Raw genomic sequence first — 15,693 nt, 5'->3', positions numbered from 1 at the left:
TTACTGTATTTACAAAATGGAATAATAATATTATCCTATCTACTTTATAGAATTAAATTGAATAAGAGCTATGAGTGCTTTTGATTTTTTTTGGCAAGTAGAAATCCCCAGGGGTTTTTTATTTATCAAAAAGCTAAAGACTAGGAAAAAGATTACTTTTTTGTTGCATATAAGGGAAATGACGAAATCACTTCAAAAACGTTAGACACCCAAAGTCAAAATTATTGTTTGATAATACAATGTTTCATGTATAAATTCAGGATGACTCTTTTCTTTCCTTTGATTTTTTTTTTCAAATAAATGATTCATTCAGGTACTCAACAAATAGGAATTAAAAGCCCTGGTGGCAAAGTGGTTAAGAGCTATGGCTGCTAACCAAAAGGTCGGACATTTGAATCCACCAGCTGCTCCTTGGAAACCCTATGAGGCAGTTCTATAGTCTTATACGGTCGCTATGAGCTGGAATTGACTCAATGGCAACAGGTTTTTTTTTTTATGTTCTAGGTGCTGGAGATACATTAATAAAACAGACAAAAACCCTCCAAGGGATTTACACTGCTGGTAGAAAGGGGAAGTTGGAGAAAAGAGGACAGACAAAATAAAAGACTAAGTTATAAACATGTTAGAAGGTGGTTAAGTGCTGGAGATAAAAAATAAAGCAAGGAAGGGGCTTGCAATTTTATACCTAAAGTGCTTAAGGAAGGTCTCACGAAGAAGATCTGAGAAAGTAACTTGAAGGAAAGGAACATGCCAGGCAGAGGGTTCTGAGGGAAGCGCATACATGACATATTCCAGGAACAGTAAGGGGGCCGGTGTGGATGGGGTGAAATGAGCAAGGGAAGAACAGTATGAAGTCAGAGAGTTAATGGAGGGACACACTGTGTAGGGTCTTAAAGGCCATGTAAGAGTGAATGGGAAAGGAAGACACTGGAGGGTTTTGATCATAAGAATGACGTTATCTAGTTTAAGTTTCAGTAGTTTCACACTGGCTCCTGTGTTAAGGATAAACTCTACTGGGGGAAAAGATGCTGGGAGACCAGTGAGGAATTAACACAATAATACAGGTAAAAGAAGATGGTAGCAGAGAGCAGACGACAGCAGTGAAGATGGTAAGAAATAATCAAATTTTAGATATGCAGAGTAAAACTTGTGAAATCTGGAACCTATGTAAGGTATAGACCTGTCAGAGAAGGAAAACTCAAATATTTCCCACTAAAATGAGCAATAGAAAAGTGGTAAGACTGCACACTGTCAAAGGCAAAAAACTTGCGAAAGCAGTCCTGTTGAGTTCTGGCTCTTGCAGGTTTCACCGTATTTAAAAAGTGGAGCCAAGAGAATGTGCTGACGTAGTGGGAGTCCGGAAAGAGGCATGATGATGACCAGGAAATGCAGCACTTTTCACAACAGCCAAAAGATGGCAACAAGTGAAAAGTCCATCAATGGATGAATGGATAAACAAAATGTGGTATATACGTACGACAGAATACCACTCAGCCATAAGGGAAATCCTGATAGATGTGACAACATGGATGACCCCTGAAAACATCACACTGAGTGAAGGCAGTCAGTCGCAAAAGGACAAATATCGTATGATATCATTTACATGAAATAAGCAAATGTATAGAAATCAAAAGATTATTAGTGACTAATGGGCCACATCTACAAGTCTGGACTAAATGATTTCAACAAATCAATAGCAGAAATGGAGAAAGCTAACACAACTCCTGCTTCTCAGCCATGACATTCTTCACAGACCAACCCGGGATACACTGGTATGATTTTTATCTCCCACCTTTGTTCCCACATGAGAATTTTAAACACAGCAAAAGAAAAGCACTCAAACTAAGTAGGAAAGAAACGTGATATGAATTTTAAAAAATCAAGTCATCACTGATTTGCTGTTATTTTCATTATCTTTGATATAGAAACTAGGTTCTGTGTAGCTGTGGCTGCTCTAAAAAAAAAGTAAGCCTTGCGTGAAAATAAATGTGAACCCCAAACTGAGATCACTATTCAGGTCCATATCTAGAAAATTAAAGTTGAAGCTATTAAAGCAAACTGTATATAGTATTTATCTTTTGTGTTAGAAAGGTCAGAAAATATTTGTTCACATTTGCTTACATATGCGTAAACCAACAGCGGAGGGATAAACAAGAAACTAAAAATGGCTACCTTTAGAGGCAAGCAGGAATGTGAGCTAGGAGAAGACACTGGAAGCACAAGTTCAGAGTTATATAATTTTTTACTTCAAAATAAAATTCATTTCATGTAGAAATAAATTACCTATTCAAAAGTAAAATAAAAAGGTATATAACATTTTACTAAAGTAGCAATTTTCAAAGAATTTTCTTAAAGCTTCCTCTTATCATATCTTCTGAAAAACTGAAGTCCCTGGAAAAAGAGGGAAACTGATTTTGCACTACCCGTTTTAAAAACTTTAGGGGGAAATTTCCTCTGACCAGAGATAAACCAGAGTGAATTAAGACAGACTTTCTAAATGTCTAACCCACTGTATTTCATCCTTAAAACATTATTATAGAAACTGAAAAGCTGTTCTCCTTAACAGAAATTCTTTAAAAGTTTCACATAATTTCATGCAGTTAAGCTTCAACTACCTTTAATATGGCTTTATTAAATCAATTAACTTACTCAAATCAATGCTTCTCCAGCCAAAGAAAACAACTTTAATTATGGGAAACACTATCAAGTTTGACTAGTAAGTTCAAACCCTATAGGATACTAATTTCAGCTCTATGCTCTACGGAAGTTACCCAAGTTCCTGTAAGCATAGACAAACATATGGAGGAACATGAGAGATCATGACAGTCAGAATGATTAATATACCAGAAATTTACAGAAGCAGTTGGTATGGGCAAACAGAATGGGTTTTGTAGTTAGACTTAAGTTTGAACCTGGCTCTACCTTCCGTTGATCTTGGGCAAACGATTTAACTTCTCTGAGCTTCAGTTTCTTTAAGGATAAAATGAACCTCACGCTAACGTGAAGAATCATCAAAAGAATTCAACGAAATGACTATACTGCCAAGCACTGAGTGAGAACTCAGTAAGTACCATTCTTCTCCCTCTTCCAAAGTTCTCTATGTACAACAAGGCAGGGTTATAGACTATTTGGGCTGGCTCATGCAAAGGGCATAGGGTGGGATAGAACAAGCTTTTCTTAGTATTTCTGAAATCATATGTGAGAAAACCATAAAGGAAACAAATAACCTAAAATGGTAAGGAAAAGAGAACTTTTCTGGAAGTCAGGTAACTGGGATATAGGCAAAGAAAAGCTGATCACCTCTCTTAAAAACTGAAGGTTTTTACTTTACGTATTTCTTAATTTACTTCCACCTTTTTTTCTTAATTCAGAGGTGAACATCCATTAGCCTAGGGCAATCATTTAAATATTCTTGTCTAACGTTAAGTAAATAAGACGATCAAACTTAAGATAAAAAGCATCTAAAGCGGATATTGGGTTTAAAATCATTGCAAACATTTACAAATATTTTCTTTCAGAAAATTTCTAACAGAATTTGAAGATGATCACATCAGTATTCCTCTTTATTGGAAAAGTAAACTGTTTTTTAAAATACGAGATCATCTTAAGGTGACTGTTTATGGAAGATTCTTATTAGACAAAATATTTGTTCCTATAGTTGGAACCGTATGAAATTGCCCCCTATTCAACTGTTTTTAACCTGAAAACAAAACAATTTCACTTTACGTATTCAATGTATGCCAGAAATACCATGCACCGGGGTATTACAGGTCTCAGGTAACGTATGGACCTAGCTGAAAAGACAGAAAGGGGCACATTGCATTAGCTGTAATTATTAAAAAAAAAAAAAAAAAACCTCATTAACATAACTATTGTTTCTCCTTTGCATTTCAGTGCCATACAGACTGAAACAACTAAAAATATTACAACCACTCTGACAGGGATCACAGCAGAAGGTCCCGGACACAGCAGGAGAAAAATGCAGAACAAAATTCAAATTTACACAAAGACCAAACTTACTGGTCTGATGAAACTAGAGGAACCCCTGAGACTATGCCCCTGGACACCCTGCTAACTCAGAACCGAAGCCACTCCCGAAGTCCACCTTTCAGCCAAAGATTAGATAGGCGTATAAAACAAACAATAACATATGTGAGGAACATGCTTCTTAGTTTGATGAGTATGGGACCAAATGGACAACCAAAATAAAAAAAACAAAACCTGTTGCCGTAGAGTCAATTCTGACTCATAGCAACCCTATAGGACAGAGCAGAACTGCCCCATAAAGTTTCCAAGGAGCGCCTAATGAATTCTAACTGCTGACCCCTCAGTTAGCAGATGAAGCTCTTAACAACTATGCCACCAGGGTTTCCAAATGGACAACACCTGCCCAAAAGCAAAGATGCTAAGGAGGAAGGGACAAGAAAACTGGATGAATGGACATGGGAACCTGGGGTGGAAATGAGGAGGGTGCTGACACATTGCAGGGATTGTAACCAATGTCACAAAACAATCCGTGCGTACATTTTTGAATGAGAAACTAATCTGTGCTGTAAACTTTCACCTAAAGCATAATCACACTTAAAAAAAATTTTTTTTTCACACTAGCTAGATAGTAGATAAGTGGTAACTTATGGTAAAGGGTAAGTCAGTACACAATACTAGGGAAGTCAGCACAACTTGACCAAGGCAAAGTCATAGAAGCTTCAAAGACATCCAGATGCCCTGAGGGGCCAGGTTACTTGGCTGAGGGCTGGGGACCATGGTCTCGGGGGACATCTAGCTCAATTGGCATAACATAGTTTATATTGAAAATGTTCTACATCCAACTGTGATGAGTAGCGTCTGGGGTTTTAAAAGTCTGCGAGTGGCCATCTGGTCCCATCCTGGCTAGAGCAAAGGAGAATGAAGAAAACCAAAGACACAAGATTAGTCCAAAGGGACTAATGGACCACAACTACCACAACCTCCACTAGACTGAGCCCAGAATAACTAGATGGTGCCCAGCTATCTCCACTAACTGCTCTGACAAAGATCATAATAGAGGGTCCGGATACAGCAGGAAAAAAATGTATACCAAAATTCAAATTCATACACAGAGACCGGATTTGCTGGTCTGAAACAGACTGGAGAAACCCTGAGAGTATGGTTCCTGGACACCCCTTTAACTCAGTACTGAAGTCACTCCTGAGGTTCACCCTTCAGCCGAAGATTAGACAGTTCCATAGGGCAATCAATAACACAGGGGAGGAATGTGCTTCATAGTTGGATCATGTGTATGAAGCTAAATGGGCACATGAGCCCAAAAGCAAAGCCAAGAAGGCAGTAAGGATCAGGGAAACTGGACAAATGGAAACAGGGAACCCAGGTGGAAAAGGAAGGAGTGTTGACACATAGTGGAGTTAGCAACCAATGTCACAAAAAAACCTGTGTATTAATTGTTCAATGAGAAACTAATTTGCTCTGTAAACTTTCACCTAAAGAACAATTTTTAAAAATTTCATATTACTATGTTTGATAATTACAACATCTAAAATCTTAAAAAAAAAATTTTTTTTTCTTCAATTCATTCATAATGACACACATTATAGCAAGGACACTTGATAAAAAACAAAATTCCTTGGATTTGGTCCTGTCCATATATTTTAAGACCCGGGCACTATGTTAAAATGGAGTGGATGTTGGAGAAAGGAACTAAAAAGAGGTTTTCCCTCTGACTGTTTTTATATAATGTACCTTTTGTTTCTTCACAGTATAGAGAGATTGTACTCCTGATTTTCCAAAAAAAAAAAACCATTACCATTGAGTCAGTTCCAACTCACAGAGACTCTATAGGACAGAGTAGCTTTTTTATAAATGATTGTCATGCATATAGTATAGTGAGTGTAAAGGGAGGTTACAGCTCAAAAAATAACTGCGAAAGAAAAAATAGCAAAATTATCACCTGGCACTCAACTATTTCACATATTCTTGTGTAAAAGTGTCACAGTGCTGAGAACCTACATATCTTTATGGAGACTTCCTATCCACACCCTCCCCCTGTGGCGTGTGTGTGCACACGCACACACATACACACCTGGAATAGGGGGAAAAGTACATTTTAATACTCCTAAGAAGTTCCTGTCAGGTTTGGAGATATTGGGGAAAAGACATAGCATTTGACGTGGAGGCAAGAGCTTGGCTCATTTTTACTTGAGTGCATCCAATCTATACTTGGGTCACCTATGAGGAACTAATGATTTTCCCTTAAGATAACAACACATTTCAGGATTTAACAATTCTGACTAACAATGGTTGAAGTGGAGAATGCCTACTGATTTACTATTCGTTTAAGCTTCTGTCTGCAGGGAATGAACTGTGACACAATTTAGATGCCAAGTGGTACAATTATTAAACAGAACTTTAAAAGATTTGTATGATTTTTTGAAATAAAGCTTAACTCCACCACATCTCTTTCTGAACTAGTTTCTGCACCAGCTAAAAAGAAACCTCAATGACTTGATCAAGAGGGGATTGGCAACTGCCGGAGCTGATTCCTAAAATCAGCATCCCCTCTTAAAAGGGTGCTTTGCCTTTAAGTTTGCTTTTCTTAGATTAAGAGAACTTTTCTCCAAAAGCTGTGCACATGAAACCCGCTCTTCAATTAGAACTCTGTAAAAACCAACACTTAACTAAAAACTCCTTTAAATTGCTTCTCACACACTTCATTAAATACACTAGTTTCTTAACCACTCATTTTCACATTTTCATGGGGGTCTTGTTCATTGAACTGTTTGTGGTAGTTTTCCCAGTTTAATACTAAAATTTATATTAAAACACTGATTCCACAGATCAGTAAGGCTTTCTCATCTTGGGTTACAAACCGCTAGTTTAAATGCTAATTAAATACATACTTTCCACCCACTATTATCTCTCTTTCATGCACACCTCTGGGAATTATATCTAAGGAGGAAACTACAACTTCTCCCCAATTCACAGATGACAGTTCCAGTTTTTAGTAAACAAAATTTGGGGTTGCCAGAGCAGTCAGCCTTAAACCTTTGTGTCTGTCAGATGAAAGAACAAAAGGCAGTGCTTCCCCCTCCCCACTCCTTAGCACTGGAAGACGGCAGGCTTGACAAACAGTTCAAGAAAAAAAGGAAGCCATGCCAAAGCTAACCAGTTTCCCCTAAACAAACACACAGAACTACCCACCTTGGATAGCTGCCTCCTGAGGCTAAAGCGCTGAACCATGGTCACCCTGAGTATCTTCAGACAAAGCAATCCACGAAGGCACAGTTTTTTGTTTTTTAAAAACAGCGTCTTAGAAAAGTCGGTGGCAAAACATTTTGAACACTGTCATATAAGCCCAACGAATTTCGCTGGGAGTCGTAGCAAACTTGGAACCACTTCATTGTTCTATGGAGATACTGCAAAGCCCACGTCTGGGCAGGCAGGCAGGCGGGCGGGAAGGAGGAGGGAGGGGCAGAATCCTGGAGCGGCTTCGCCTAGTGCCAAGCTCTTCTAGCACTTCCTGTGAGTCAGCTGTGAGGGGTCCAGACCGAAGGACCACCCCTTCCCTTTCCAGCAAACCGTGAGCCGAGGCGGCCGGCCAAGGTGCCACCTGAGACTCCTTGGGGACAGACCTGATGTTCTGGTCTGTGGGGGAGGAGGAGTGGCTGCTGGGGTCAAGAGCGCATCTGCCTCAAGTAGACTGCAGGCAACTGCACCAGCTCCTCCCCTAAAGCCCTCCCAGTGGAGGTGTCGCTGCAAAAAACTATACCTTCTCCACCTCCACCTCAGGTAATCTGCTGGGCGAAATGGCGTGAATAAAAGAAAAAAATACAAAAATCCTAACTGCACTAGCCCTGGTCTCGGAGAAGGAAACTCCTCCCAGCTGGGTTCAGCAGCTTTGTCTAACGTAATTGGCCGAGCTTTTCCTCTTATTCACAGGGAGGGGTCCCGCCTCAGGAATGAGTGTCAGGTGCTGAGAGGCATGCTCCCATGGTGACTTCAACTTCGTTACAAAGTTAAACAAATCAGAGCTGCCTCCTGAGGTAACTGCCCTCTCTCGTTGGAACAATGTAATTTTTTTAAACCCACACACCAAACCAAACCAAACCCACTGCCCTGGAGTCAGAATAGCACAGAGTGAACGAATGCAGGTAAAGAGGTATGGAAAATGACAATCATGAGGACAGTTCCAAAGATAAAAATATATTTTGCCATCATTTGTCAGTCTCTTCCTGTCTATTTGATTGTTTCCTGACAACCACTGTAAAGATAAAGCTTCATTTAAATAAAACTTTCCACTATACACGTTCCTCTCTGAACTGTTTACTACTTTGAAATGAATTTAATATAATAAGTGAAGAGGGCAGAACCTGCTGGCATGTAATACTTTTTCCCTAACTGGTTATTAGTAGCCGACAAGCCAATTCCAACTCCAGGCAAACCCGATGTGCCTCTCTGCCTCTCGATTCCTTGTGAGCTTGATTAGGTCTTACACCCTTTGTTAGAATGGCCCTACTATACGCAGTCACTGAGCTAGGCATTTCACATCTATTATCCCCCTGATTTCTTAAAACAACTCCGTGAAATATGTATTAATATCCCCACTTTTCAGATGAGTAAAATAGGAGTCTCCTCTTCTAAAACCATAATATTATCATGAGGAAACCAAAAGGTGTTACTTTTTTTTTTTCCTTCAGGCAAGAAAAGTGAAAAATGGATAAACTACCTAACTTGAAAAGATAGGGACCTGTGCAGTTGTCTCAGCTATGGGCATATCACCTGCCAATGTTTTCCAATTACCACCAAATGCGATGCACAATTTTTTAAAATTATGTAAAATACGACACACACACATTTCACAATACCTTAGGAAGAGCTGAGAGATGAACCAAATTCAAACAAATAAGATGCCAAGGCTCAAAAAAATTACTATCATCAAAACTTAATATAAAATTTTACTCTAAAAACCTTAAACAGAAAAAGGTTAGGTAAATTTAATGGTACTTTTTGTGAAATTTCAAAGCTAAGAAACTTTTAGATCAACAACTATGACTGAAAGTGAAGACTCCTTCATACCAGAGTATGTAATGTAACCGAACAGTTAAGCTAACCGACTGAAATTGAATTCCAAGTGGAAAGTAGGTTGACGAAGACGTGGAGTTCTGTGTGTTTTTGTTTTGTAAACGGTTAAGAGCACCAGTACCTCCATTTTTCTCCCACAAAGAATGAAACAGAGCATGCTGAAACCTTTCTCCTGGGAATGCAGGAAGGATTAATCAGCTACTGATGTGGAAATAACGAAGTTTCTTACAAAAAGACATATTGTCTTAAACATGAGGTGTTTCTGATATTAGCAAACCAACTAGAATCCCAGATGATTGTTTTAGGACTTTATAGCCTTAAAACAAATCTGAAAAGAGAAAAGGGATTCAAAAAATGTCAAAAGTCTAATAGTCCAGGTATACATCAAATGTCAATCATCAACTGAATACTGTAAAAATCCTCAAAGTGCCAGGTACACAGAAAGAACTTAGGAGTTAAAGGGATGTTGTCTTCTAACAACCCGAATGAGCACAGAAGCAGATTCTTCCTCACAGCCTCCAGAAAGCACACCATCTTGATTTTAGGCTCGTGAGACCTTCAACAGAGAATTGAGTCCCTTTGTTTCCAGACTTCTAACCTAATATATGAGTGAGCCAATAAATAAGTGTGTTGTTTTAAAAATTAAATAACATAAAATGGGATGGGGTATGTGGGGGGTGTGTGTGTGTTCAATTTACTGTCCTATGAATCTTACTGATTACTGAATTATTTGATTGGTAAAGAAAAGTAGACTTACTTTGTATATTTATAAAATACATGAACTATATATGCAATTTGTAGGATTTATTTTCCAAAGGCCCAAGATCTTTATTCATGTGGTTAATTAAAAAAAGTTCTTATTTGTAAATTGTTTTATACATACATTTTAATGTATGTTTTTTTCTATACATATATTACTGCATAAATACATGAACTATATATGCAATTTGTAGGATTTATTTTCCAAAGGCCCAAGATCTTTATTCATGTGGTTAATTAAAAAAAGTTCTTATTTGTAAATTGTTTTATACATACATTTTAATGTATGTTTTTTTCTATACATATATTACTGCATAATATACTATAAACACCCCCTCCCCAAAGAAAAGGATGGTGTCTTCATTCTAGCAGGAACTTAACCAATTTTTAGGTATTAAAGATAAAACTCTAATTGTTTAGATGCAACAAATCCTGTTAAAAATCATTTGAGTGCATGAGGATCCTCAATTAACTGAGCTGTTAGGGAAAAGAGCAGAACCTCCAAATATGGTCTATTCTGAGGAGTCTGGCATCTTTTTTAACAAAAATGACAGACCAAGCTCAAAGGTTATAAAATAACAGCAGTAAAGACAGAAATGTGGAACCTAGAGAAAAGTCAACAGCTCTGCTATCCTTTTCTTATTACTCCAGGGCCCAAATAAACAATGTCATTTTCAATAGCTGGGGACTGAAAATCCACATCTTGTGGAAGCAGACAAAAATTAGCACTGTTAACATGAGTGGCAAATTGCAAGGCTACAAGGCATGAAACCTCAACAGAAAAAAATACTGTCTTCATGGGTGGGACATCTCCATGAGTGAAAAGCTTGTTGAAACGAAGCTTTAGAAAAAGGCCCTCTACTGACTATTCAAATGAGCCTGGTGGCGCCAAGTGGTTTGCATCTGGCTGCTAACCGAAAGGTTGGTGGTTCGAATCCACCCAGTGGCTCCGTGGAAGAAAGGCCTGGACACCTGGAACAAAGGAGAATGAAGAACACCAAAGACACAAGGAAAATATGTGCCCAAGAGACAGAAAGGGCCACATAAACCAGAGACTCCATCAGCCTGCAACTGGAAGAACTAGATGGTGTCCGGCTACCAACCAATGACTGCCCGGACGGGGAACACAACAGGGAATCCCTGATGGAGCAGGAGGAAAGTGGGATGCAGAACTCAAATTCTAGTAAAAAGACCAGACTTAATGGCCTGACTGAGATTGGAGGGACTCCAGAGGACATGGCCCCTGGACTATTAGCTCAAAACTAAAGCCATTCCCAAAGCCAACTCTTCAGACAAAGATTAGGCTGGACTATAAGACATAAAATGATACTGGTGAGGAGTATGCTTCTTAGCTCAAGTAGATACGTGAGATTAAGTGGGCAGCTCCTGTCCAGAGGCGAGATGAAAAGGCAGAGGGGGACAGGGGCTGGCTGAATGGACGCAAGAAATACCGGGTGGAGAGGAGGAGTGTGGTGTCACATTATAAGGAGAACGACCAGGATCACCTAACAATGTATGTGTAAGTTTTTATATGAGAAACTGACTTGAATTGTAAACTTGCACTTAAAGCACAATTTTGAAAAAGTATTAAAACGAGAGGATATAAGCATCAAAGAACAGGTATACACAACGTGCACTATACTCTAAATAACATGATATCACATTATTTAACACTCTCAGATGAGGAAACTGAAAAACAAATTTTGTAGGAGACTTTAACAAGCCTTTGTCATATCAAGAGGTAAAAAGTGGAGACATAGAATTTGGTCGTTATTAATATTTGTATTGAATTTTGTACTCTAAAAATGTAATTTTTTTCAAAAGTCCTTGAAACACTTACAAATATAATTAAATCTGTCATTACACATTTTATTTTGTTTTCATGTCCTTTGGCACTCTTTAGCATTTCTTGTAAAATGTTGAATATAAATGGCAATAGCATCTTTAAGTTCTCATTCAAAAGCATAAGATATCTCAGTTGAATATGATGTTTACTGCTCATTTTTATCACATTTAGGAAACTTCCTTTGTTCCAAATTTAGCAAGGGTTCTTATCATGAATGAGGGTAGAATTTTATCAAATGCTTTTCTGCACTGACCACATAAATGGATCACATCCTATAATCTTTATCCTTTAATCCAGGAGTTGATAAAATACAGCCTGTATGCTCTCTAAATCTGACCTGCTGCCTTTTTTTTTTTTTTTTTTAAATAAATAAAGTGTTATTGGAACACACAAAAAAGGCCTGGAGATCTGCATCCCCAAAGATTATGCCAAGACAGCACTATGGAGCAGTTCTACTCTGTAACACATTAAGTGCCCAGGAGTTAAGAGCCACCCGACGGCAGCTAAAAACAACTGTTTAACTAAACTATATGCCATCTAAGTCCCTGAAGATGGGTGTGTCTCTGTCTCCCATATTAATTTTTTCATTCACTCACTCACATATATCCCCAATTATCCGTTTTTTCTTGAGAAGTACTGGTGTATTAGTTTCCTACTGCAGCTGTAACAAATCACCACAATCTTAAGTCTTTAAAAGGAGCCCTGGTGGCACAACGGTTAAGCACTTAGTTGCTAACCAAAAGGTCAGTGGTTCGAACCTACCAGCAACTCCAAAGGAGAAAAGACCTAGCGATCTGCTTCTATAAAGATTACAGCCTAGGAAACCCTATGGGGCAGTTCTACTCTGTCCTACAGGGTTGCTATGAGTCAGAATCGACTCAACAGCACACAACAAAGGCAGTGCTTTAAAACAACACAAATTTATTCTTACAGTTCTGGAGGTCAGAAGTCTAAATTCGAAGTGTTGGCAGGGCTGCAGTCCCTCTGAATGCTTCAAGAGATAATCAGTTTCCTTAACTTTTTCAGCTTCTAGGAGCTGCCTGCATTCCTTGGTTCATGGATGGCCCCTTCCTGTGACAATGGCCTCTTGCTTCCATCGTCACATGCCTACTACCCACTTCTAGTCTCTTGCTTCACTCTCATAAGGATCCTTGTGATTGATTACGTTGGGCCCACCCAGAAAATTCAGGATAATCTCCCCATTTCAAAATCCTTAATCACATTTGCAAAGTCCTTTTTACCAAATAAGGTAACATTCACATGTTCTGTGGATTAAGACATAGACACTTTTGCAGAACCACAACAAATTATAAATAAGCAATCTATTAAAAGTGAGAATCAAAAATGATTTTTCAATTAAAAGCAAACTTCCTTAAACAGTTGCTTAAATACAAATACTTTATTTAGGTTTTCAGTTTGAATAAATAAGCAAAGCATAATTTTAGTCACTGGATTCTAAAATAGATTAAAAACTTCCCCTAGAATAACTAAATTCAGGTCCCTGAATTACAACGCACTCTAAATACTAATGCAAATCTCTCCATGACACGTATATTCAATAATTTTAATCCAAAATATGAGAACTCCCATAAATCAGTAAGAAAAAGAAAAGCCATCCTCAAAAAAAAACTGGCACATTTCAAATTTCACTGAAGAGGAAACCCAAGCGGTCATCCTAAAAGATACTATTAGTCAAGGAAACGCAAATTAAAACAAGGTGGTATTTCCACACCCAAGAGGTTGACAAAAAATATTACCGTCTGGTATCTGGCAAAGATGTAGAGCAGTGAGAACTCTGTATACTGCTGGTAAGAGTGTAAACTGATTAACCGCTTTGAAGAGCAACTTGGCAGTATTTTGTCAAGCTGAAGATACCATTGTACAACTAAGAATACCTAAGAGAAACTCTAGCCCCTGGGCATCTGGAGACGTGCACCACAACTTCTCGGCAGCACTACTGTAGCAAAACAAATAAACAAACAAAAATAACAACCCCAAAAGCAACCCAAATGTTCACTGACAGGAGAATAAATTGTTACATCTGAACAACGCAATATTACGTGTCAGTGAAAATAGACGAATCTCACAGACATGCTGAGTGGCTTCATTTATATTTGTAATGTTTTACTTCTTAAGGTAGGCAGTAAGTCAATGAGTATTTGTTTTATTATGCTTTATCTTTTGATAATGCCTGAAATATTTCATAATACATTTTTAAGCTACCAAAAAGATAGTTTCCCCCAAAATATTAATCTGTATTTCATTTATATTTCAGCTATTGTAGAAAAGAAATCCTTACCATTAATTAAAAAAAAAATACATAAAGTTCAGTGTGTTTATTCCACTATTAGAAATATGCAATAGACGTGATCACTCTAATTCTCTCTGAAGTATTGCTTAACGAGACATGGATTATGTTGAAGAAAGAAACATGATGTAAGTCAGGTCTAAACAACTACTTTCATTCATGATACATCTTTAAAAACTCAACTTCATTAAGTTTATTAGCAAAAGAAGTCAAGCAGAACACATTTCATTGTTTGTTCTGCCATTCCACAGTTTCCCAAACTGCTCCTAAAGACAATTAGTGGTACAATTATGATTAAGAGTATGTTTCTGGAATTCCAATCTTAGAGCTGAACTAAAAGTCTAATCTGTTAAACTTCAGGATGCTGTGAAACAAGTTTTACTGCTATTGGAATTTGCGTTTTAAAAGAAACATTATTGTTTCTTTAAAATAATTCATTTGACTCAAAGTGGTATTCCCCTCAAACACATTCCCAAACTGAAGCCTATGACATTATTTTCTTTTGTACTTGAATACAAAGAAATTTAACGGATGGCAACCCTATTCCTTTTGATGCTCATTTGTGACCATATGTATATTATTTACTTGTCTACGCTGTTTAACAACTAACAAAACACCAAATGACAATTCCAGCAAGTAAATTTTGGGAAATAGTGAGATTCTGAAGGAGTCCCTGGGTGATGAAAACAGTTAACGTGTTCAGATGCTAACCAAGTGGTTGGAGGTTCAAGTCCACCCAAAGACACCTCAAAGAAAAGCTTGGTGATCTACTTCTGAAAAACTAGCCATTGAAAACCTTATGGAACACAGTTATACCTGAAACACGTGGGGTAGCCGTGAGTCGGAATTGACTGGGAGGCAACTGGTACGAGATTGTGAAATATGATGTTACTTAGAATCCAGTACAGGCTTTAATTTTTCTATGAACTACATTTCTGCAATGAAGGCAATCATTTGCGAAAAACTTTCTAAATCCTTCCTACTTAAATGCAGACCACACACCAGCAGCATGGGTATCATCTGAGAGCATGGCAGAAACACAGAGTCTCAGGTTCCACCCCAGACCTACTAAATGAGACTCTGCATCTTAACAACCCTATATGATTCTGATGCACATTAAGGTGGATGCAATGTTCTAGAAACAATAGTTTTAGATTGAGATTTGAAAGGTTAGCAACCCATTTCCAGATTCCAAAGGAGTTCTAAGAAACTATAAAACAAAGCCAAGTACATGCCACTGACCTACTGAAGAAGTGTTTTAACAGCACGTCTAACCAGCCCTGTAGGTAGAATAAGAAGTTTTCTAGGTCACACAAATTTATCGGTACTTTCTAAGCTTGTGTTTTCTAACAGAACTTTCTGTGATGATATAAATACCCTGTATCTGTGCTGTCCAATATGGTAATCACTAACAACATGTGGCTCCTGGGCATTTGATGTGTGGCTAGTGTGACTGAGGAAGGGAATTTTATATTTAATTTCAATAGCTTCCTGTGGCTCTGACTACTATGTTGCCAGCATAAAGAAAAAATGAATAAAAATAGAATTTTATTTATCTATAGAAGTTATAACTATATAATTGTATATCATACAGTTTAGCTACACATCTAAAATATTTCCAATATTACCTGATTAACAAAGGCCTTCCTTTTTTAATTATCAGAAACTTTAACTTTCCCCAATGTGGTTGGTACTTTTGAAAAAT

The 15,693-nt window shown here is 37.8% G+C and overlaps 1 protein-coding gene and 1 long non-coding RNA gene across 10 annotated transcripts in view; one reads left to right on the top strand and one right to left on the bottom strand.

Moving 5' to 3' along the window:
* Positions 1–15,693, bottom strand: part of TMCC1 (transmembrane and coiled-coil domain family 1) — a 282,639-nt gene that overhangs the window by 129,133 nt on the left and 137,813 nt on the right. Inside the window, exon 1 of one of the 9 annotated variants that reach the window (XM_010589944.3) lies at positions 7,195–9,963. The exons of the other annotated variants lie outside the window; for them this stretch is intronic. Coding sequence (XP_010588246.1) covers positions 7,195–7,233 — 39 coding nt within the window. The 5' untranslated portion in view covers positions 7,234–9,963. Of the gene's footprint in view, positions 1–7,194; positions 9,964–15,693 lie in introns of those variants that run through there. 9 annotated transcript variants of the gene reach the window in all.
* Positions 1,602–5,864, top strand: LOC135228491 (uncharacterized). The gene is made up of 2 exons (XR_010319045.1): positions 1,602–3,063; positions 3,895–5,864. It is a non-coding gene; the product is annotated as an uncharacterized LOC135228491 (long non-coding RNA).

Source organism: Loxodonta africana, chromosome 22, assembly GCF_030014295.1.
Source record: "Loxodonta africana isolate mLoxAfr1 chromosome 22, mLoxAfr1.hap2, whole genome shotgun sequence".
Lineage (NCBI taxonomy): Eukaryota > Metazoa > Chordata > Mammalia > Proboscidea > Elephantidae > Loxodonta > Loxodonta africana.
This window is presented reverse-complemented; position numbering and strand designations above follow the sequence as displayed.